The 24,479-nt window shown below is 39.9% G+C and overlaps 1 protein-coding gene across 1 annotated transcript in view; it reads left to right on the forward strand.

The window, feature by feature from the left end:
* Positions 1 to 24,035, forward strand: part of RFTN1 (raftlin, lipid raft linker 1) — a gene marked incomplete at its 3' end in the record, with an annotated part of 81,542 nt that extends 57,507 nt beyond the window's left edge. Inside the window, exons 5-7 of the mRNA XM_009703320.1 lie at positions 3,581 to 3,784; positions 12,812 to 12,927; positions 23,745 to 24,035. Coding sequence (XP_009701622.1) covers positions 3,581 to 3,784; positions 12,812 to 12,927; positions 23,745 to 24,035 — 611 coding nt within the window. The remainder of the gene's footprint in view (positions 1 to 3,580; positions 3,785 to 12,811; positions 12,928 to 23,744) is intronic.
* Between the last annotated feature and the right edge of the window lie 444 nt (positions 24,036 to 24,479).

Raw genomic sequence — 24,479 nt, forward strand, 5'->3', positions numbered from 1 at the left:
TATGTGATCTGGACCCTGAAGTCTCCCAGTATCCTATAGTCAGGCTGAGGTCAGTGCTACAGTCAGAGTTGTCATTACCAGAAACCAGCAGTTGTTTTTGTTAATGGCTCATGTTTGCTAATTCATAATAAAGATCCTCTTGGTAATAGTGCTCCTAGTAATTTACCTTCCAATTCCCATTTTTTGGTAAGATTATTCTTCATATACTGGTTTTCTTTCTTTCTTTTCTTTGACCTATTTCTCCTCAGGTGTACTTTTCACTTTTTAAATGTAATTTTTATGCCATCAGAAACCAAAAGTCTCAACTGAAGTCTCAAAATACTCTCCTTAAGGTGTTTGTTGCTTGGAGGTTACTTCAGTAGCAGAAATTGTAGTTCAAAATAGGATGTAGACCGGAGTAATTTAGAAAATGAAAAGTTATCAGAATAAAATATTCTCCCCTCATTTCCCGTTTAAACCTCAAAATATTTTTCTTTCCTATATTTGCTTAAATCCTAGAAAACAGCGTGTACACTCATTTTTCTTACCGCTTTGCTTACTTCCCTTATAAGCTACAAATCTTTGTAAGAGGAATGTAGATGGAATTTCTTCAGCTGATGCTGTCCTTGACTTTAATTTATCCCTATTCATCATGTCTTACATCAATTAGTCAAACAATCCTACCCCTTTGGGGATTTTGTGTATAGGACCAAGAATGACTTTGCGTTGTGCCCTCCTTGGACTATTGTCTTGGTTTCCGTTGCATTTTGGTGTAATTAGCTTTCTGCCATCGGATTTGGATCACACTCTGGTAACCTTTCACCATGCTTTCTTCAGTTTTTGTTGGGCAAGGGGGCACCCGGATTCGATCAAATATAGCTATTATTTGTATAATTTGTTCTGGTTTAGACTAGAATCTTACATGTTATAAAGCCTCTCGTAGTTTTATAGTTCTAAATTAATTATCTCCGAGTCTAATCAGACAAGTTCTTTTTATGTACGCTGCCTTTGAGAGAGTTAACCTAGCAAGTTGAATCAACTTTTTGATGCTTTTCTTCTCCATACTGAACAGTGAAAATGTTTTGCTGCAAGTAACCATGTTCTTAATATTTCTGCATAATGTGAAGCTGATCACCTCCAATCTTCCCAACTTCTATCTGTCTGTAACACCCCAGGGTTTTATTACAGCTGCTGATTTGCCAGCAGAGAGTTTATTTTAAAAATGCATTTAGTTTCCTTATTTATCTTTCCTTCTCTGAGTGCTTTTTGGCTTTATTTATTTCTCATACATTTATTTAATTGATGAATTATGTGAATACTTCCCAAGACTGAAGGTCTGAGAAGGCAGTTTTATGTGACAGCTTACTTATAGTAGTATTTTCCCAAAACCTATTGCCTGTACCACATTGCTGATTTCTCTATTACTCTTGTATGAATTTTTGTTATTACAGCACTCGCTTTTCCTCTCATGGAAAATATATTTCAGTCTTTGGCACCAGTTCTCCATCCTTCCTTGGTAACATGAAGATAGAAAGCATGAGGTGGTTTTTTTTTGTTGTTTTTTTCCAGTTAGCCTACTTACTCCATAGGAAGTTACCACTCTTGAACTCCTTCTTCCTTACATAAAACTTCAGAAAAAAGTATAATACTTCTTACTATTTGTGGAATCTTAATTTTGTTCTTTATTTTAAGTTTTATACCATTCAAGTGTTATTTTTACGCTTCTTCATTTTTTTTCTGAGTATTTTGTAGTACTCAATCACTTTCCCTTTTACTAAAGGGCTCTTCAAAGCAGTGTTGAAAATTATTTGCCTGTGAACAAGGCACAGATATTCCAATGGGATATCCGAAAGTGCTGTGTTACCTAGAACCAAACTGAAGGTGTCTTTGTCCGTGCTTGAGCAGTCAGGCTTGCTGGCGAAAACTGTTGTCAGTACTGACTTGAACAGTGTTAGGACTGGTGTACTATACACTTGGTAACGGTGGCAAACCAAGTCAACCACTGAAAGACTCCCACACATCTTAAATGCATGTTGTCAACAGCCCAGTGTCAAATCCAAATTATCATCTCCATGTGGATTTTCAGTTCCATGATTTGCTGTTGTTAGTATAATGTCTTAACATGCACCAGAAAGATCTCCATTTCCAACCTGAGTGTATTTGGGGGCTCAGAATCAAAATGATCATGGAAGTTTTCTGTCTATGCTCTTCTGAGTTAGGATTATGATTTTGTACCTTCTAAACAAATAGTAAACAGCAGGAGGATTCGTATTAACAGTTTATTTCTTTTTGCTCTATTTGAATCATGGTTCATGTCTGAGGTGATTAGGTCTCTTTTTCATTTTTTTGTTACATAGGAGCTTCCTGCTCTCTTCTTAAGTGCTGCCATCCTGTCTCTGAGCATCTCCCTTCTAATATCTTTTTCAATTTACACACTACTTCTTGCTCAGTGGCGTTTGTTAAGAGAGCAATCTTAACATTTCTCTTGACATCTCTTTCTTTACTTTAATACTTGATGTTAGAATATAATAACTTGGAAACAAGAGGAGCTTATTGAATGAATGAATTTCATATAATGTCTTTACCTTTTATATTAGTTTATTTTGGGAGAATTTTTGGCATTTGGAAGTGAATAGAAATTTTACCATTGATTTCCATGTCCATTAATAAGTGAAATAATAACGTCCAAGATTTTTTTATCAGTAATTTTGTTGATGGTTGTACCCTTCTGAGAATTTGGAAGGTGTGTCTGCACTTAAATGTGCTTCCAATCTAGGGCTGTGAAAGCTCAGCTTTGCTGTCAGCAATGACTTTTTTGTGATGGTAAGCCTACATTAACTGCTCCTATGATGTACTGAAGGAGATACGGAGGAGAGTCTGGAAAATGTTCTCATTTGTAAGAGCCTTCACAATTCCACTTTCAAAACTCGTTTGCTGTTGTGTTAATGTCTCGCTTTGGCTCAGACCTGGAGTAAATCAACGAACTAACTAGCATAGTCTTTACATTAATGATTCCTTGCATTTCTTTAGATGAGACTACTACTTGGTGGTTCCATGCCCTTGTATTGTCAAAACCAAGTTATTTAATACTTTAATGACCATGATCTACAGAATGCAGTTCCTGCTAAATTTGCAGTAAGATTTTGTATTTGAACTGTCTTCAGTGTCACAGCTCTTTTAACAGTTCATTCAGTAGAAAAAATAAAGGTACTTCATGCGTTAATTTTTAGTGATTTTGTGACTGCTACAGTACTTAAAGCAGTTTGTGGAGCATGTTGTCCTATTTTGGTTTACACTGATAACTCCAGTAGGGGGGTTGTGCATTAGTACTCAGGTATTACTGTCTTTAAATGTTTTGTTATTAACAGAGAATCCATTATTAGTAAGAAATACTGTAACAGCAATCAAAATATCATATTGGGTTTTGGGACCCTACTGTGTTGGACACTGCGGAAATGTATTGAGGAGATAACCACATCCCAAAGCATTTTTTTCAGTTGCACAGTGCAATCAGGCAAGGGCAAACAGGGGGTTATACGTTGTTTTAGCTGAAATATTCTGATACAGTTGTTGCATTACTCCATTTTTTACTTTTTGGTAGAAGCAGAGATCTTCGCTCTCTTCAACAAGCCAAAAACCCCACAAAGATGCAGCCAGTATTATACAGTGACTATCCCTATGAGGATCTCCAGGAATGGGCAGACTGTCAACAGCTTAGAAGCAAATTGGCTGGAGCACATGACAGATCACTTCAGGAAAGGAGGCTCGTTGGTAAACGCCATCTTCAGCCTTGGAATGGTAAATGGTATGGAAATTACAGAAAGCATTATGCTGTGATTATTTTCCTCTCTCCTCTAACAGAGGTCATTATCTTTGAAGAGAAGACATTTGGGAGGTACTTTAATACAGGCTTGGGGTGGATTTGTTTTAGATCAGCCTATTTCAGTGAAATGGAATGAAAGCACAGGAAATATTTTGGCATTTGAATAAGGAAACCAGATCATGTATTGTATTTTATAAACATACTAGAGATGATCCTGTAATTGCAGAAATAGACAGAGTTAATAAACAGTACCACGTAAAATGAATTAAACTAATAAGATTGTAAAGCAGATGGCACAAATTGAAGAGTGGCTTTCCTCTTGGCTGTCTGGCCACTCACTGCATCTGGGCCTGATTGCAGGTCAGTGTAAGGACCCTCCAGTTTCATCTGGCCAACGTGTAGTCTGTTACTCCTTGTTCTTGCAGAGACCCTTTCCACCTTGATGGCACAATGTTTTACAAAATTGTCGTCTTTGTTTGTTTCATCCTAGCTAGTGTGTTCATATGAGTGATGGATAAATGTTGGTCTTAAACTAAGATTAAAAACCAGACTTTTGCATGTTGTGAAAATGTGGTACTAAGTCCAGCTTAATACTGTAGCCAGTCTGTCTTACGCTCGTGGCCACCATGGCTTCAAAGACAAGCCTACTGTACAAAGAAAGACTTTGGTGCATAGTGGGGAGCTGAGAGACATAACCAAGGGACCATAAGAACAAACCAAGGGAAGTAGTCGAACGTAAAAATGTTGAAGTTATAGCCAGAGTAATTTTACTGGAAAATTATGTGACTAGTATACTTCATGGTTAAAGTGCTTATGGATGAATCTTTCAACTAATTTTGGTTTGTTTTGCATTCTTCAAAAGGAATGTGGTAACCCTTAGGTTGGGCACTACTACTGAGATTAGTGGGTTTGTGCCTCAAAATTCTAGGGGAGCTGCTTCCAGAGCATCTTCTTCCCATTTTGCTGCTGGTCAGAATTCCAGGACCCATGATAAAACACAGTAATATGAGTCGGTTCTGGTAAAAGTCAATCAGGAAATTAACAGGCGATCCTAATTTTTCATTTTGCAAGCAAGTAGCAAAAAAGGAAGGTCTAAAGTTCAGCTGATGGAATGGTTTCACACAGCTTCCTGGAAAGCTTTGTAATTGCTAGTTAACTTGCTTAAAAACAAATGGTCATTTACTTTATGTGTATAAATTGCAACTCATAGAGGCAAACCTAATTGGCTCTATCAGGCTCAGTGTTTTCTTTAATAAAAACTGCTTATCAGTGCACTCTCAAATGCTTTAAACAAAGATTTTTTTTCTGTTATTTAAACTTTTAAAGTTCATTTACATAACAGAGGCCTGGGGGAAGTTCATGTACTTGGACACCAGAGTGAGGAGTGCTGGTTATCTGCCTGTGGGCATAGATGAAGTAGGCTTGAATGATGACAGTAAAGTTTGGACGCAAACAGAATGACTAATTATGTAAAAGTGGACAGATTCAGAGTTAAGTTAGATTAGAGATTGAAGATGAGCTATTGATAAACATGTTTATTGGCATTTTACAGTTACAGGAAGAACAGATTTAGAAGTCAAAAAGCTCAAGAGTTAAGGTTTCTAAAAGTGTATTAATTAGAACAGTTACGTTAAAATGCCGTGAACATGCCCATGCTATTAGAATAACATTTGTTAAGAACGTCTGTAAGTTGCTATCAGTTGCAGTTAAATGTTTATGATTTAAATCCTAAAATCTACCTATGCTGCAGAGAAATGGAACAACTTTTTCACTCATGCCAACCAGTATGAAACAACCCAGGGTACGGAAGAGGGAAGAAAGGGGACTAAGGGCTTCTCAGCTCCTTACTTTTTTCTAGTCTTTTATGGCAGCCTATCCAGCTCTTCATAGCTGGTCTCCTTATTCACTGATTAATCCTCTTCCAAATTAAGGTAATATTAGCATACTTTCTTTAATTGGTTATATCACGTTTCTTTGTTCTGGGGGCTGCTTTTCTTTTCAGCTTAAAGTATGAATTCATTATTTCGCTTGTTAGACTTAAAAGCAGGGTTATTATCTTCTTCTTTTCCCCCTTGTCCTTGGAATGCCCACTGAAGTGAAGATTTCCAGATTGTCAGTAGTCATAAATCTGTTTCTTCCTTCTGCCAACAGTTTAATAATTAGTCTTTAAAGGAGTTTTAAAGTTTGCTGATAACAATTGTTTCTTTTTGCTTATTGTACCAGATAATTATAAACAGAAATATAACACAATTGCAAATTACAGCACGTAAACCACAGCAGCTTGCTTGGTCCTTGAATATTCTTATGTTGACAAATAAGAGTTATTTAATTTTGGAGTTCGGTTACTTCCTGATGTTTTTGTCCCAATGCATGTCATCGCTAATTCTGCCTGTAGTCACAGGTGTAAACTGATTGATCCTGCCTAGTGATCTACAGTGATCATAGGACTTCACCCTTGCCCTCTTCTAGTGAGAAGTGGAGACTGTAGTAGCAAGTTACAGATTAATACCATTGCAAATGGCAAGGATGTAACAGGTGGGGTCTCCTTCTTTCCTATAACAGCAAGTCTTCAATCAGCAGTGTGAGAAGGAAGAGTCAAAGCTAAGGTTATATTTTGATGCCTCAACAGGGTAATCACAACCCTGCTCATCTTTAGTTGTTTTGAACTGCAGGTCTTTCAATGCCTGGCATTCTTGTCTTTGTTTTACCATTCTGTCTGTGAATTTCCTGCCGTTCAAACTTAGAAAAAGCCAGCCAGCCAACCAGAAAACATTGACAGTACTTAAAGACAAAGCAAATTAAACAAAATGTGAGTTGCTTGGAAGAGGGAAGTAGTCAGGTTTTAAGAGGGTCATATTGATTGTCTCTCCTGTATTCACACTGCCTCTGACAAAGATGAACCAGTGATGCATTTGGCCAATTATGGTCACCTTAACCACTGTAGTGGCTGGGATTTTTGTTATCCATGTGGAATTATTTTCTCTGCGTGTACTGAAGGTGAAAAGATTCAGGAGGAAGGAGGAATACAAATATGAAGCAAAGACCAACATTCAGGTCACGTGCCACATAAAGCCACAGATAGCTAATTTTCCTCATTGAGAGCAACAGCAGCCTAAAGGTTTTGTTGCCTAGATAAGGGGGATTTGTAGTTCAAAGACAACAAGGGGAAAAGTGTTGCCCACTAGGAAAGCTGTCATCGTAAAGTAAGAAATCTTTTCTCATATACGTCTTGTAAATTAGAAGCAAGAACTTAAAATAGCTTTTTGTCAACTGAGCTACATCAAATATTTATACAACCCAGTGAAAATAGCTTTTTGTGCACAGTAGGATACCTTAATAAAAAATGCAGTGGCAATGGAACATTTTCAGAGGAAGGACAGTGATTGTAACCTTTACATTCAGATCCTTTTCTTTAAGAAAGAATGAAATTATGTCAGTTCAAGAGTAGAGACTGGGAAATGATACCACAAACAGCAAAGTCAAAATGGTTTGTTTTATTGGCATTCCTTACTGCCCTATTGCAAATGAACTCATGTTTGGAATTACTAAAGATCTTTTTACTGTAGGCTAAGTTCCAAGAACTAAATCTTGTTAAACAAGAGATTACCAGAAGAGAATACAACTGCATCAGAATTGGGGAATACCTTGCATGAGAAACAGTGGAAACTGGAAAGACCACCATCTAAAGCTTTAGATGGCTCATCTTTGTAGATAGGTTAGGTAAGATTCAGCTGAATAAATGTGGGCATCTGCCCTGCAGCTATCTGCATGTGAGTTGTCCCCCAAAAGTGCCATTATAATCAATGGAGGTCTAGGCCTGGACCAATATAGTCCATAGGATGTGCAGTGTAATCCACTTCATCCTACATCAGATATGTGAAAGAGATCAGATAGATTGGAGTGAGTGATTTAGTGGCAGCAGACCTAGATAAGACTGAGGTACTCAGTGCCTCCTTTGTCTTAGTCTTCGCTGACACAGTCTTCCGGGCCTCTGAGCTTAGAGGCAAGGTTCAGGGAGGTGCAGGCCTCACAGCAGTGGGTGAAGATCAAGACAGGAATTGCTTGAGTTCCTGAGACCTACATCTAAGGGTGCTGGGAGAGCTGGCTGGTGTTGTAACAAGGCCACTCTTAGTCATCTTTGAAAGGTCATAGAGATCAGGGGAGGTTTCCAACACTTGACAAAGGCAAAGGTTGCACCCATCTTTTAAAAAAAAAGGCCAAAAGGCCAATCCAGGGACCTACAGGGTGGTCAACTTCACTTCATTCCTGGGTAAATCATTGAGTAAGTCCTCTTGGAACACATTTCTGGACACATGAAGGAGAAGAAAGTGATTTGGAACAGTCAGCATGGATTTAACAAGAGTAAATCATTCTTGATGAAACTGATTGTCTTCTGTGATAAAATTACTGGATTTGTGGATGAAGAGAAAGCAGTAGATGTCATTCTGGGTGAATTCATCAAGGACGTTTGACAGTGGCTCCCACAATATTTTTGTATCCAAGTTAGGACCCTACAACCTAGATGGGAGGACAACTAGACAGGTAAAAAACTGGTTGCATGCCTAGACTTGGAGGGTCAAGGTTAATAGGTCGCACTTTAACTGGAGTAACGAGTGGAGTACCACAGAGATCTATCTTGGGACCTGTTGTGTTTAACAACTTTATCAGTGATGCAGAGGGGGCAACAGGGCGTGCTTTTGTCAAATTTGCAGATGATCCTATTTTCAGGGGTGCATTTGATGTGCTTCAGAACTGGGCTGCTGTCCAGAGGGACCTGAGCAGGCTGGAAGAATGTGCCAGCAGGAGCTTTTTGAAATTCCATGAGGACAAAGGTCCTGCCTCTGGGAAGGGAGATGACTTTTCACCGATCCAGGCTGGGGATTGCCTGGCTGGCTAGCAGCTCTGTTGAAAAGGTTCTGGGGGATGTTAGTAGGCAGCAAGCTGAAGATGAGCCAGCAGTATGCCCTGGCAGTAGAGAAAGCAAGAGTGTACCAGGCTGTAACAACAAGAATATAGCCAGTAGGTAAAAGACAGTAATTATTCTTCTCTACACGGTGCTCATTAGATTGCATCTAGACCACATACTGTGTCTGGTTTTGGGCCCTCTCCCAAAGGGTGCAAGGTAGATGTTGACAAACTGGAGCTACTTTAGCAGAGGGCCAACAAGATAGTCAGTGGCTGGAGCACTTGTCCTGTGAAGAAAGACTGAAGGAGCTGGGTTGGTTCAACCTGGAGAAGGGACAGCTTTGGGGGACCTAACAGTGTCTGGCAGTGCCTGTGAGGAGACTGTCAAGAAGATGGATCCAGGCTCTTGACTGAGGTGTATGGTAGGAGGATGAGAAGAAACGTTCATCAGTTGAAACAAGAGAGGTCGTGGTTGGATATAAAGAAAAACTACTCCTTCATGAAAACACGGTCTGGAAGAGGCTGGCCAGGAAGTCGTGCAGTCTCCATTCTTGGGGACTTTCAAGATGCAACTGTAGATAAAGCCCTGAGCAATCTGGTCTGCACTTGTATTGAACCTGCTTTGAGCAGGAGATTGAACTGGAGACCTCCTGAGGTCCCCATCCACCTGAATTATTCTATGATTCTGTGAAGCTGGGTCCTGAATGAAATAATGGTTATTTCTCTCCATCAGTTGTAAAGAGAGCCTTGGATGACTAATGCAGCTGTAGACCTCTATATCATAAATATCTAATGTTAGCTTATGTGAATCTCCTCTAGTGGGCCAGCTCTAGAACATGTGACTGTAGACTTCAATTGCTCTTAAAGCTGGAGCATCTGTGCGATAAAGGCATTGCAGGTAGAGTCAGTGCATCTGTCCATCTCCTTGCCTTTCCACACCTCTTTGTAAGAGTTTCCCTGAAATTCCCACTGATCCTGATACCGTAGCATGGGTTATATGTGCTTTTCTCCAAAATATGACCCTGTTAGCTCTCTTTCTGCTGCTTTCTCCTTTCATCCAATTATTCTCAGCATCCCAAATGCTTCACATGTGAAGGAATTAATGATCCAATTATTCTTTCCTTTACCTCCCCCTGTTCTCTGGAAGAGTAGTAGATGACCTGTAAAAGGGAGGAGGTATGGCCAAGGTGTGAGAATTGGCAGACATGCATTCATGGCATGAAAGTTTAAGCATTGTGGCATGACAGGTAGAGAGGAGGTTGGTTATGGTTAGGAGAGAAAATCTGAATGATTGTCATCAACCAGTTTCTCTTACAGAGTTTTTCACCAGAATCACTCTATGGAACAGACACCAGTATAGAGCAGCTGTCACTCCCTCATCATTTTTCTCTTTCCAGTTTTCTCATTTTCTGTAGGTTTCTCTCCTGGCCAAAAAAATAATGGCTCTTAGGATTGACTGCATGTTGCATTCAGCCATAATCATTGTACTTCCAAGAAGTAAGCGAAGTCATAGAATCATAGGATCATTTAGGTTGGAAAAGACTTTTAAGATCATTGAATCCAACAGTAAACATAACACTGTCAAGCTTGCCTGCTGCCTGTAGGGTCTGATGAGCTCAGCTATTAGTTTCTAAAACATTACATATGTGCCGTAATGTTCACATACGTGGAAGCTGTGAACTGCATGAGTGGAATGCACAGCAGAGTGAAACATAAAGGATGATTTACGAGTGAGTGTAAACACACGCATGCTGATTGTGTTTTGATCGCTTATTAATTAGCTGGCAAATGCATGGGGTGAGCTCAAGCTGCAGTCGTGCCAACAGGGTGACACTGAATTTCATTAAGAGAATTCATGATACAGGAGCAGCGCACCGGCACTGTATGAAGCTTCCCTGGCAAGATCTGGATGTCTGTGTCTAGTAGGGATCTATGGGTTTCTGCTTTTAGCCTTCAGTGCTGTCCTGTTGCCCCTGCTTTGGAAAATTAAAATGTTATTTGTACATTATGCATCCTAAAATAGATTGGGGTATGGATTTGGGTGTTGGAATGTCATATATTGCACAGAAGTTGCGTTAGTTCCCGCTTTGAAATGTAGGGTCTAACAAAGTGCCATTTCTGAATGAAATATGATAATTAAATCTTGTACCCATTTGTATGTGGGAAGCTTGTTCTCCCTGTGTTTTCTAACCTGTAACTCAGCTACTTAGTGATCTGGCCTGTTATTTCACAACAAAAATGTCTGTTCTCACTTGAATGAGAAATTTATCTAGATGACAGGAGTTACTGCTTTGTAGTCCAGCTCATCCTCCTTGGAGCAATGTGTAATACTGGCTTACTGTAGTGGTGACGCGTCTTCATCTCACTTGATTCTAAACGGAGTTACAGAAAACCTGCCTGGGGAGACAGTCAGTGTGAAAGTAGGCAGTGTATTTTCCTGCTTCTTGGAGTCTCCCACCGGAGTCCCGAGGAGAGTCTCTAGTAAGTGGTTTACAACTTTTTGCTTTCAACACCCAAACTCAAAAAAAAAAAAGAAAATGCTCTCTTAGTTTGAGTACAGGTGTTTGCATCTGCTCAATTACAACTTAATGACTTGGTTGAAACTGCAGCAAGAGAGTGTAGTGGACTGTGCAAGTAGAAGCAAGGGGGTGTGCAAATGCTTGACACCTGCAGCAAGTGTCTTGTTACAGTGTGTTTGTAGATACAAGCCTCCAACTGTAGGAATCTGGTTTGTTGTGGGCAAAGCCCACAAAAAATTTATTATTTCCAGAGAATAAATTGAATTTAGATCATATAATGACATTGGAAGATGTTGACTGAGATTGTGTCTGTAAAATGTAAAGAAGCCTCTTAATCCTCCTCACTGCCTCCTTTGTGAAAATTGGTTCTGAGTTTGATACGTTTTCCCTTGGAGGCAGCGATGCCTTCCCGCTGGCATTTCGTGAGCTGGTAATACCCACTAGGGAAAGCAGGAGGACCTGATGAAACAGCTAAGCAGACTTATCCAGAAGACTGTCCTGTCAGTTCAGGAATCTGTCTGTTTGGCATGTGTGGTTGCATTTCAAAAACATATATCATACCAGTGCAAGAAACATAGTTTTCCTAAAAATGTAAAGAAACTGGCATGCAAAATAGTTGGGGAGGGCGTGAACAGGGTCTTTATAATCAGTCATAGAGGGTAAATGTATTATTTGAACTAGAAAGGCTGAAAAACATGCTTTGTGACAATGTGAGAGAATTTTTCTGTGTTCATAAAGAGTACAGTACCGCTTATTTACAGTTTTTCTAAATATAATTCTATTGCTTCATCATTTAGCTTATTTTAGGAAAGAAAGGTAAGTCTTTTTTTCAGTTATTCTGATTCTGTTCTGTCACGGAGCTGACAAAACGGGAGTTCTTGCATGTGGGAGTGATTGCTGATTATAGAGTATACAGCTAAGTTGAAGGAGAAAGTGCTGCTCAAGTAACTTTAATAGTATGTGTTGTCTGAAAAAAGGCTGAACGTGCTGGGAATGCAAATGAGAATAGAGAGGCACTAAACCAGATGGTCAAAATGCCTTCATAAATTGATTAAATAGTTATGAATGTATCTTTTCTTTCACACCGTTCAGATATGCCAGATTATCCTTAGTCCATGTGGATCACTGTAACTGCAACAGCTGATCCATATGTAGGGTTCTGACTTGTCTGAATGAATGGGTATAATCATAATATCAATGTACCTTCAAAAGCCCTTGAAAAGTTGACATAATACATGGTCTTTAGCCCCCAGAGTGTGTGTCTAACTTGAAGTAGGTGAGCAGTACTGCAGAACTGAGGACTGAATTAATTTTGCCTGCTCAAAATGGGAGAGCTCTGTTTTTTGAGGACAAACTCTGGAATAATAGAGCGGACACTGATGTTTACTATTAGAGAGTAGCATTGCTCTTAAAAAGCTGCTAGACGTGTTAGTCTCATTCATTTAATAGCGCTGGACTATCAGAGGAAGGCCTATGCACTTTTTTATTAGCATCCTTGGAAGAATTTGTTATTAATAAATTCAAAAGCCTCACTACACATGGGGTGCCTCCCATAAAGCTTACAGATAATCCTGTGTTTTCACAGATTCTTTACATGGGACAATGGATGGAGTATTCCTCTTTGAAGATGTAGCTGTGGAAGACAGTAAAACCATGCAGGGCTATGATGCAATTGTCGTAGAGCAGTGGACTGTCCTGAAGGTATGTGCGCAGTTTTTCTTCTTTCATTTTTTTGTAAATTGAAACACTCCAAGACTGTGAGGCAGACTCTCGCATACTGATCTGTGCTTCAGCAGTACCAGACAGGCAACTGAGGTAAAGGGATGCAACGTAACAGGAACGCCAGTTAGCCACGCTCTAGGTTTGTATGATGCACTTGATTTTGATAATCTCCATCCTTTATCGGGGCGGGGCGTAGGAAATGTGAGTGATGGTGAGCAATGAAACTCGGGGCTATCTGTCCCAAAAATACAGATGTCTGCTAGATCAGCTGTAAAGAGGATCTCTGTTGGTTGTCAGGGCAACATGATCACACAAGTCACTGGAGCATCGCAGTTCTAAAGAAGGTGGCCCTTTAGGTAGGCTTAGCTGCCGTAGCAATGGACAGATAACTGCATTTGCTTCCATCTGACCTCCTTTGTATGCTGAAAGAACTGTATATTGTGGATATGTCCCTATAAACAAACCACGTGTGTCACAGATTGGCTTTTTACTGATCTAAGTGCTCACTCAGATCAGTAGAAACGCTGTTTAGATCAGATCAGTCAGTACCAATCTTCCACAGTAAATTTGATACACAGATAGGTATTTGAAAAGCTGGACTTAAAATTCTATTGTGACTTGAAGCAGAAAGATCATGGGGGACAAGAAGATACCATTGTGTAACTCTTAGCAGCTTTTTTCTGTTTTATTTGATTACTTGTCTGCCAGAAATAGATGTTGTGTATCTATAAAGACAATACTGGACCTTTTCACTTGGAGTATATTGTAAGTAGTGTGAAATCCTAAGAAAGATAAGCAAGGCACACACATGCCAAAAGGGTGGATTAAGGGAAAATGGGACAGATGCTATACTAAAGGTAAAATTCCAGGAGACTAGGATTAAATGTTTTGTTATTAGATGATGACTTTGTAGTGTAGCAAGAAATGACCATACAATAATGGCTAGAAATTTCTTGAAGAACAGTGTAATGTGTTAATGGCAGCTTTTCTTGTGCTAATGTGCATCTGAACAAACGATTCCTATATTACATTTAATGCTATTCCAGTTATTACAGACTTGACTGTAAGGTCTTGTTCATTTTTAGGGTCAAATTGTGGTTTTGCCACTCAGGAGGAAGGTTTTAGGATAATGACAGGTGATTCCATGAGTGCATTAGATCAGTGCTGACCAAGAAGGCAAATGTTAAGAAGCATTAATGTTAACCATATGTTAAAAACTGTTAGGAAAGGAATAGAGGATGAAACAGCAAGCATATACTACTACATACTACTGTATAAGCTGTGGTTTGACAGCACCTTATTTCAGAAGGTTATGTTAGCACTGTAATTGCTCAGAGAAGAGCAGTGAGGATGATCAGTGATACAGACAGCTTCCATATTAGGAAGACTTTACATAGTGTGTCCTTTCAGCCTGAAAAAGAGAAGAGTTGCAGGGAATGGAACAGGTAGAGATCTCCTAAATTACGGGAGGCATGTAAATAGGGATTGACTGCTATCTTTTCCAATATAAGAACTAAAGACTGTCAAAGGGCAGTAGTCGGGGCCAGGTGCAAAGCAAACAAAAAGGAGATGGTTCAGGTAATTCTTTATGCAGCAAACAGCATATCTGTGGAGCTCCTTTCTGGAGAATGCTGTGAGTTCAGGAAGTGTAGATGGGTTCAGGTGGAAGTGATGTTTTTTCCTTTACCTTCTCTATCTCTGTATTTATACAGCATTTTAATTCAGATCAGGAGTGCGTTTTTGAAGTGAACCCCCTGATCTTCCCCACTTAATGTGCCTCACCTCATATTACAGAATAGTCTCATTGCACAAACTGGATTCCTTTCAGTGGAAACTAAACCAGATGTGCCAAGAGGCACAAAATATTTGGGTCAGGTATCCTACATGCTTGCCCTGATATGTGTTACTCTTCCTTAGCTGTCACTTACAGCCATGTTGCAGACAGCTTTCTGAGTTAAATGGATTCTTGGTCTGAACAAGTTTGGCTTTTAGAGAACCAGTGAGAGGTTCTCTGTCTCAGTAGGACAGTGCAACAAAGTTAGGCATAATGGCCCCTACGCACCTCTTAGTTTGCTCTGTGTGGACACAAGGTTTGTCTGGAGTTACATGACAAGGACAGCATCTGATAACGGGGATCCTGTGATGTCAGAGTGGTGACCAAAACACTAGGACACAGCAGAAGAGTATCTTATAGCAGGGCCCCTTGAAGTGTTAGAGCCCTGGTAGGTGGAGTAATTTGCCTTCAATTCTAGCAATTCCATGCTGGCGACACAGCTGGTCAACAGATTAAGGAATCAGCCTCCCAATGCCATCTGGTGTGTCAAGAGATGCTGTACTGCTGCACACCATGTCTGTGTGAGGGCTAATGTGGAGAATCTCTTCTTCCAGATGTAAGATTTGGTATGTGCAATTTCAGAAACTGGTAACATATACACAGCTTGTCAGTATGATCAGATTATTCTCTGCTGTAAATTAAAATTTGAATGCTGGGTGTTTCCTGGCAATTTTGCTCGTCTGAGATCAAGTGTCTGTCTTTTGGGGACATTATGAATGTGTTACTCACCAACTTGAAAGTGCAAGAATATAGAGAAGAAAAAACCTGCTGAAGGAAGGAGGTTTAGGCATTGGGGAACTCTTGGAAAGGTTACTCATTTAGAGGGAAAGCAGAGCTGACCACCTCTGTTTTCTTCTCCTGACCTTTAAATAACTGCCTGGATATTTCATGCCTCATGATTTCTGAGACCTAATAGGCATAGGTAGGTAAAGTCATCAAATGAATGAAAGAAAGACTGGAAGCCGAGGGATGTGTAGGCACTTGCCCAGTGTTGTACCAGAAGGCCAGGCTGTCTCTGCTAAACCCGGTCAGAATTCACCTTTATTTACCATAAAAGTGGAACAATGCAGTGGCAGAGGAAGCAACTGTAAAATAGGGGATGCAGAGGGAAGGAGACACAGTTCAGTAGTGACACAAGATGTCCGAAAGCCAGTAAAGGCTTTGTTTGTGTTGTGAGTACTTCAAAGTATAATTATCACGGAGATAATTATGGAGCAGTGGAATGACTCACTAATGTAGACTTTCTTATTTTTTTGGTATAGGTTCAGCTCTGATCTAGATTAACCTTTTCCATTTGTCGTTTTTGTTTGTACCACGGCAGTGGAAGAAGCCCTGATGGGCAACATGACATAAATGTATATAATGGATCCTTATTTTAAATTTGTAGCAATTTGATTATCTGAGTGAGCTATGGACTTGTTCAGATGTGGTCTGAACTGAATGTAAATTTATTGTGCTGTATCCCAATTAAGAAGAAACAAACAAAAGAATCCCAGCCACAACAAAATAAAGCTGTTTTAAAAAAGACGACATGTAGCATGTATCAATGCCCTTAGTAATAAAAAGAGAACCTTTCTAAATGAAAAGGTAAAGTTTTGCTGTTTAACCATAAAGGCAAAAGAGAGGGGTTGGCACACCTCTTAGCAGAGAAAGTGCTGCCTTTTTAATTGCTAAGGCTAATAGAGAAAACAAGCTGAACAGTGTGATGCACTCAGTATGTGTGTAAAATGTCAGTTTGTAGAGGATGTAAAGCTCGCAGCTGTCACAGTATGTGGTCCCGCCAAGCAGCAGACAGGATGTAATAGCTTTGAGTAATTTAACTCTTTCTTCTCAAGTAGAGCTGTGGCATCCTCTGCAAATGACCACAGGACTTCTAATGACGAAATGCTGCTCTCATCCTTATCACTTTTACTCTAAAAATGTCAGGGCATATTATTTCCACTGCAGCCCCCGAGATGTAGCCCTAAAATGTGTTTGATAGTTTTAATTCTGCTTGTGTAGGCAAATGTGGGTAGACAGTTCTGATTAATCAGAGCCTCCATGATTTCCCTGTCCCCAGCTCTAATCTGTCACCTTCTCTTTCCCGTTACCTAAGACAAAATAGCTAATACTGTCTTTAAGGTTGAGTGCTATAACATTTATTTTAGATTTCTGCATTGTTCTGCTTCTGAAGCCTTGTTCGTTTTGAAAATATTGTCCTTAATTTACAGGTGTTTTCTCATTGAAAATCTTCCACTGGTGATTCATCACTTTTTTATTTTCTGTTGTACCATACCTTTGGTGTATTGACATGAATTAAAATCTCAAATACATCACAGTGTTGCCATTTCCCTGGCAGAATTGAATGGGGTCAGTGTTTGCTCTAGACATGGTAAACCTTTTAAAGTGTGACATATCAAAAGATTTAAAAAATGATCTCTGCTGAGCCTAGGTCGCAAGTTGCTTTAATGTAAGCCTTGAAACAAATTCTCTGGAAATGAGGATTTGATTTGTCTGTAAATCTGATTTAGGTCATATGTCAGTTAAGCTATGTTCTGCTGTCTCTGGCTGTGGGAGAAAGGCATGACCAGGTCAGCAAAGAAGCTGATGGCAAAGGCATGAAAAGCAGTTGTGTGTGCGACCCTCTTTACCATCCAAAGGACATATATGTTGGCTAGGCATAATATTTCAGCATTGTGCTTGAAATTCTTGCTTTTTAAGAAAAGCTGAACAAAACCCTTCAGGAGCCTGTTATCTTCAAAAGGTTTTTATAATTCTTATTTCATTCTTTTATGTAAGATATGAAAGCAGCATATATGTGTATATATTTGCCTACGGAATTCAGTAGACATAGGCTCTATACAGAATTAAAATCCACAGGCTAACCTTTTTTTGGTTTTGTTGAGAAATTTAGTAATACAATCTAGCAATACGAACTCAGAACTTCCCTGTTACTTTCCTGTGGTGCTGGCAGTATCGAATATCTTAACAAGGTGAGCACTCCTTCCATGTGAGTAAAGGGCACTTGAAGTAAACAGGCAGAAAAGCACAGGATTTAAAACAGTATGAATAGAAAAAAAAAAACCAACTTCCTATCTGTCACAGTTTGCTTAGGTTCGTGACAAGATCAGAGATAAGAATTCATTCTCTCCTCATCTGTACAATCTTTCAGGAAAAAGCGAGCATACCAGATCTAAACTTTCCACTTAAGAACAGGCTAAGAAAAAGTATTTCAGTCCTCTTTCATACTTTCTAAAAAACCACACAGGGCACAAGTCATGTTTCTTTTCCCCAACAGGTCACCTTTAGCCAGGCAGTAGTGCCCTGACTAATGCACCTCTTTGACCCTGTGCTGCTGCCAGGCAGGTTTGGGATGGATCTCAGCATTTTGAGGGGCACGGGAAGCAGGTGCTGGGACCCCGTAAGTCACATACTCAGCTGGCATGTAAGTGAAGGGCAGTGCCAACGTTCGCTCTCCTGCTGCCTGAACCGGTGGCAGTTGAGGATCTGCGCTTCAGCTGCACTTCTCACATGGAAACAGATTATTAGTTCTGTAATGGTGGAGTGTTGCACAAAGCCTTTTTGCAAAAGCCAAATTTTGTTTGAGAATAAATTATAACCAAAGGAAATTATGTTGGGGAAGCTGCATGGAGATGATTAAGCTGTGTGTGGTAAGGCACCTTGGAGTATACAAGTCTGCAGGTAGTGTTTTTCTATGTTGGGTTTTTCCCTCCAAAACAGTTGATGGACAAACAGTAAAATCAGCGCTCACCTTAAGGTACAGTGCACAAGTGTTGCAGGAATTGTGAAACTTAAAATGCCAGAGTTACTTAAGAAAATGTACTGATGGATTGCTAGATCACATTTATTTCTTGTGCTCTGTGGCCAATTATGTGGAGTTGTCCTATCACATGTACATTGCCTGTGCATTGATAAGTTTAACACATTTCATGAGATGCTTCCATGCTTCATTTGTGGAGAACTCTCCGTGTCAACATGTTCACCTTGTGGAGCTTTTGCTACCTATCCTGTGCTTCTACAAATGCAAAACTGTGTTGTGCTGCAAATGTGCTTCTGTGTTACAGGTATAGGCAGTATCAGGAGCATGCAAACATTTTCGTTAGTTTATACGTATGCTGGAAAGTAGGATTTGCATCCACAGAAGTCACTGAGAGAAGCAGGCTTTGTGGGCATAGGAGAGTTTTTTATTTGTTTTTTATTTTACCCTAGATGGGGAGATAGATGTGGATGCTACTCAGCAGCCTCTGTGTGTATTGAAATTGTGACTGGATACTTCTGAATCGCAGAAAAATTCTCTTAACAGCATGCTAGCCCGTATAGTGTTACAGCCTTATTATATTCTCAAAAATGCTTCACAGTGCATGAATTCATGTGCATTAAGTAATCATAAATAACTCTTAATTACATATTCCCAGAATAATGAGCAAAAAGCCTGTCTGCGGATTTATTTGTTACTTTTTATTCCTATTAACTTTTCACTGAGGTCCCAATTTGGCAGCTAGTCTGTGGTGGTCAGTGACGCATCTGCTGCCAAAAGCCACTGGTGGTTTCTAAGGGTGCAGGAGCTGTCCCACATCCCTCCGCTAATACAGCTAATGGATGCGTAGCAAATGTCTGTTAGCAAGGTGCTGTGGTGTATTACACATGGAAATTTAGAAGGCGCTCAATACTAGAGGAGCATAGTCCAACTTTTATAGCTGAAACACTTGGGAAACTTCTCTTTTGCTTCCAATAAATGTTTTTAATGGATCAATAATGTTACATTGTTAGCAGAAATTACCTTTTGGAAGAAGTCTGAAAAGGAAAAAGGCAAATAATTCACAAATTTAGGGCTTGGATTTAGTCTCCTTGTCGGCTGCGTTACTGCAAACATAAAACATTTGCAGCACGCTTTTTACCGGGTCATTCTCTCAGAGCCCATATATTCAATTTCTTTCATTTTATTTTCCTTCTTTTCCACTAAGGTGCAAGTCCTGCCTTCGCCACTTCCTCTTCCTCCCTTCAGTGCCCTAAGGAGAGAAAGCTCTGGCTTTGGCAGTGGTGGGGGCTGGTAACCAGCCCTGCCCGGGGGTGCACGTTGCCACCCTCGTGGGCTCTTCCCTCTGGTTTTTGTAAGGAGCTGGGTTTGAACGCACTGCCTGTTTTCCCCAACAAACAGTAGGTTACACTTTCAAAGCAACTCGTGTTTTTTACTTCCCATCCTCTTTGCCATCTGTCTGTGGATCTTAGTATGCAGTCTGTTAGGATTTGCCGGAAAACGTTTTATTAAGATTTATTTAATGGGATTTTCAATCTTTCACTCTTTAATCCACGTTGGAAAAAAATATTAAATAGTGACAATCCATAGCTGCCTTCTAACTAAATCAGGTTCACTTAACCCAGGAAAGAATGATTTCTAAAGAACTTCTGTCTCACAAGAGCTTAGTAATAGTCTTGTTTATTATCTTGCTGTGGTTAAAATTGCCGCAGTAGGGGGGGAAAAGAAAAGAAAAATTGTTAATGCAGTTGTTTGTGTGGCTTGCCCTAGATATTATGGTTATCATTTTTTAAGCTTTTTTTTTTTTTTTTCCTAATGAGCAGAAGCAACTGTGAAAGGAGAAAATGCTGAAAACAAACAGTAGAACTATAAATAAAATGAATTCTTTTCATGTGATGCAAGTCAAGGGAAAAACCTAGCTCAATATGCTCTGGCTTCTTGACACTCAAGGTGTGATCAGAGATTACTTATCATCCACAGGAGAGTGGGAACCAAGTTAATTAAAATTTTCCACCCTTTCACTGAATGAAATGTCTCCCAGTTTGAGACGCATTATTTGAACACTTCTTTTTCAGTAGAGCTCTGGCACGTACTTTCTACTTCTGCTGGTGTTCAAATCCAATATTTGCTAGCTAGAAAGAGCACTGCAATTTCTTCTTACGGAACTGTATGTTTGCAATTTTATTTCCATTGTCTCGAATAATCGTAGATAAAATAATTTTATTTATTGTCTTAAATATAAAATGAATACAAGATGACTCTTTTCCTCTGCACCCGTCCCCCAGTGTATTGTTTGTTTAGAAACACTTTTGCTTTGGAAAGCATTTAATATGACACCAATTAAAGGTCTGTATAACCATGACTCCTGCTGGCACACAAATTCCAGTCATGGGGTAGGATTGCAGTCGATGATTCAGGAGGGGGAGGGAGAAGTCATTTCTTGTGGTCTTAAAGAAAGCTTCAATTATCTGTATTTGCATGTGAGGAGCTTGAAGCCCATATGAATTACACCTGTTTATTCAGGAGTGACTCCTTTCTCTTGTCTATCATCTTCAAAGGCTGCCAATTATTAGGAGCAGTTTATTCCCCCAGGGACCTGAGGAAGAGGTGCAGCGTCTGACTCCAGCGAAGCGTCGTGCGGAGTCACAGAGAGCTTGTTAAAGAGCATGTGGAGCGGGGAAGAGGTGTGCAGCTCTGCATAATGTAGACGCTTCCTTCCTCCAAACAGCTTTACGTGCAGATTGTGGTGTCAGGTACCAGCACAGACAAAAAATACAAGGTCACCTTTTTGTAGCAGTTGTACAGTACACTTTCAACGGAGTTTTTTACGTTTCCGGATTTAAAAAAAAAAGATTCTTTAAGACTAATTAACTTTAATTTAATCCTAAATTTATTTTCCGCTAACTTTACACTTTTGAATGTGCTTACCTGCTCTTTTCCTTTCTGCACCATTGGGATTGTGAAATACAGCATCAACTGCTGCAGATGATGCTTAATCCTGACAAGTCAGACAGGTCCAAAGCCAGCCTTGTCTCGCCACTCGGAGCCTGCAGGGACAGTGGGCTGTGGCAGGAGCGATGCCGCGTCCCTGAAACCATTTGGCTTCTGCAGCCGCCAAATGAGCTCTGCGTGATATTGATGTCCTTCCTCATTGCCGTAATCTCCCTCTGATTTTTGACGTTTGTTGCATGTCCTGATTCAAGGAGAAGGTTCTCCTTGCTAATTGCCAACCTTAGGCAATGAATTCAAAACAGAAATCTTCTTTGCAACATAAGATGTTGCCTGGGGCACAAACAAGGTCTGCTGTTGCCAGTCTTTCCTGACCTGCTAGTCTTCTACCCTCTAAATGAGTGAGCTCCTTCTGTTTTTTTCCTCTACAAACACTGTTTGATGGAGGGAATGTTTTGGTCAGATCCTTTCATGTGTTCTTCCAGGCACCTTCTGGCAGGCTTGCAATGGTGGATGCTCTGACCTTATTCTTAATACTCATGTTGCATATCTTCATCTTTATTTTTGGAAAGCGTAGCTGACCAGTCTCATAAATCTCAGTCTGTTATTAATGTGTTTTCTTGAGACATTAATTTTCTTAAGGACATCTAGATATGTCACAGTCTTTGCATAACCCTTTGACACTCTTATTTTAAAAACTGGAAAGAGGCTGGAAATACCCATCTTACAGAGGGAAATGGGAGTCTGAGGAGACTCTGAATCTACGAGGATCACAGCTGTAGGCTAAGTCCTGATCGCTTCAGAGCACATGAGTCAAAGGCCACGTTCGTGTCTTGGAGTTAGCAATTCTGGTCTGTACATGGTGATGTTCTAAAGTAGCAGTATCTCTGTAAGTTCCTGAAAGACTCTGTACAGAAATGAGAAGTAATGTTAGTAAAGCGTTCTCTTGCATGCACTTTCTGGAAGTAGAGTTTTTAAACGTGCTCCTTTTTTTAGCAGGAGTGGTACAGCTTCTTCAGCTACTTGCATTTGTAGTCATGATCAGATTTTTAATAGGTATAGTCAGGCAGTCATTCGGTTATAAAGATATCAAGTGACCTAAATTACATTCGTTAGAAGAAAGGAATAGCTGAGATTGGAATTCACTAAAATACCTTGAAATAACTACAGCAGGATTTGGATTAGTCCTGATCAAATGACTATTTTATTGTTGTGGAATAAGTGGATTTTTTGGAGCTGCAAAACTACTGTGCCTTACCCAGTGCTGGCAGTTAAAACTCCTTGCGTGCACGTGAAACCAGTGTAAGTGCCTGAGCTTTTTGGCAAATATAATTGTTATTCCAATGGAATATAGTTATAGTTGTAGAGACTAGTAGTTACCATTTGCCTGCTTTGTGTTTATTAAAATTAAAAGCTAGTAAATATGCTCTAGCATCTATTTGTTAAATTACTGGAAGTCTTGGCAATTAGACGCCTCACAGGAGCAATCTTTGTGAAACTGCCAGTGGTTCTTTGTGCGAATTACAGGGTCTACCATTTAGTAGAAAGAGAATTAGCAAGGCTCTGCTGGGTAGATCTGCGGCTGGAGCCAGACTTCTACACTGAAAGGCGATGCTTTTGGTCTCGCCCACAGATTTCCTGATTCAAAATAACAAGGAAGTGATGCGTATTTGTGGGTGATAAATGGAATAGACCTGGACTTATATTTTTGTTGTTGTTGGCTATTTTGCTTTTGATCCATCATGGCAGAGTAACCAGTAGAGATCTTAAGGATTTACTCTAGCCAAGACAAGAGCAGAATCCGAGCAAAGCAATGTTGTAATTTTTGTAACTACTTGAATGTCTTTTTGCTTAGGAGGAGGCAATTGATAAAATACAATGAATTTGCCCTGTTCAGATCTGGAATCATTTAAAGCTAGCTGGATGACTCAGGGCAGTATGAAAACAAGATCATAGATGCTTACAATTTTAAACAAACTCATTTAACAGTTTGGGATGTATGGGTGATCGGTCCTGTCTTGTCTCATGTTTTCGAATATTTTCCTTCCTGCCTAGCTGAACATACAAACATAACCCACTTTGGTACAAAAATCCTTTCTCCCTCCCAGAAAATCCACACGTGGTTTTTTTCTTGTGTGTGTTTTTTGTTTTGGTTTGGTTTGGTTTGTTTTTTTTTTGTTTTGGTTTGGTTTTTTTCTGTCAAACTGAATGTCACACTCCAAGTGGTGATACTAACTGTTGGTTTTTCTTTCCTAGGGAGTTGAAGTGCAGACAGATTACGTTCCGCTGCTGAATTCCCTTGCTGTGTACGGCTGGCAGCTGACGTGCGTGCTTCCTACTCCGATTGTGAAGACAAACAGGTATGGAGGGGGTGGGCGCTGCCTTTCAGCCAGGGAAGTCGCTGTACAGTCGCTACGAGCAATTCTCTGTACAATTGGCGTGGATTTCCTTGTATGTGTGCAGGAGCTGCCCTTGCAAACCCTGCTGCAGCGGTTCTGTGGGTTTTCTGAGCATCACAAGCCGCATGTGGCAGAAAGAACGTGTCTGGTGGGCAAAATACTGCAAGGTGGCAGTGTGCTTTCTGCATGAATTTTCTGGGTATTGTCTCTGCCTCTCTGTAAACTCCTTGATTGTAAAATTCCTGCCCTGGATCTCCCAGTAACTCCTCTTTGAGCAAAGATAATGTTTGGAATGAGATGTTGCCCACCTGAAGTAAAATAATTTTATTCTTAATCGATGTCTGTCTAATGCTGATGATATACAGAGTCTAGCTGATCAGAACCATGTGAGATTGGTGTATCGTTACTCTAGTAGCCTTGTTTGCATATATAATCATTCCGCAATCTACTTTACTGTTACCAGTATTCTGAGTTTTTAAATATAAATACAAGTCACTTAAAAATACTTTCATAACTTTGAAAAGCAGTCATCCCACTTGGTAATCATGAAGATGGTGCCTTCTGAATTTTCACCGGTCAGGACTGTATTTTT

Source organism: Cariama cristata, unplaced genomic scaffold (genome assembly GCF_000690535.1).
Source record: "Cariama cristata isolate BGI_N322 unplaced genomic scaffold, ASM69053v1 scaffold6327, whole genome shotgun sequence".
NCBI classification, from domain to species: Eukaryota; Metazoa; Chordata; class Aves; order Cariamiformes; family Cariamidae; genus Cariama; species Cariama cristata.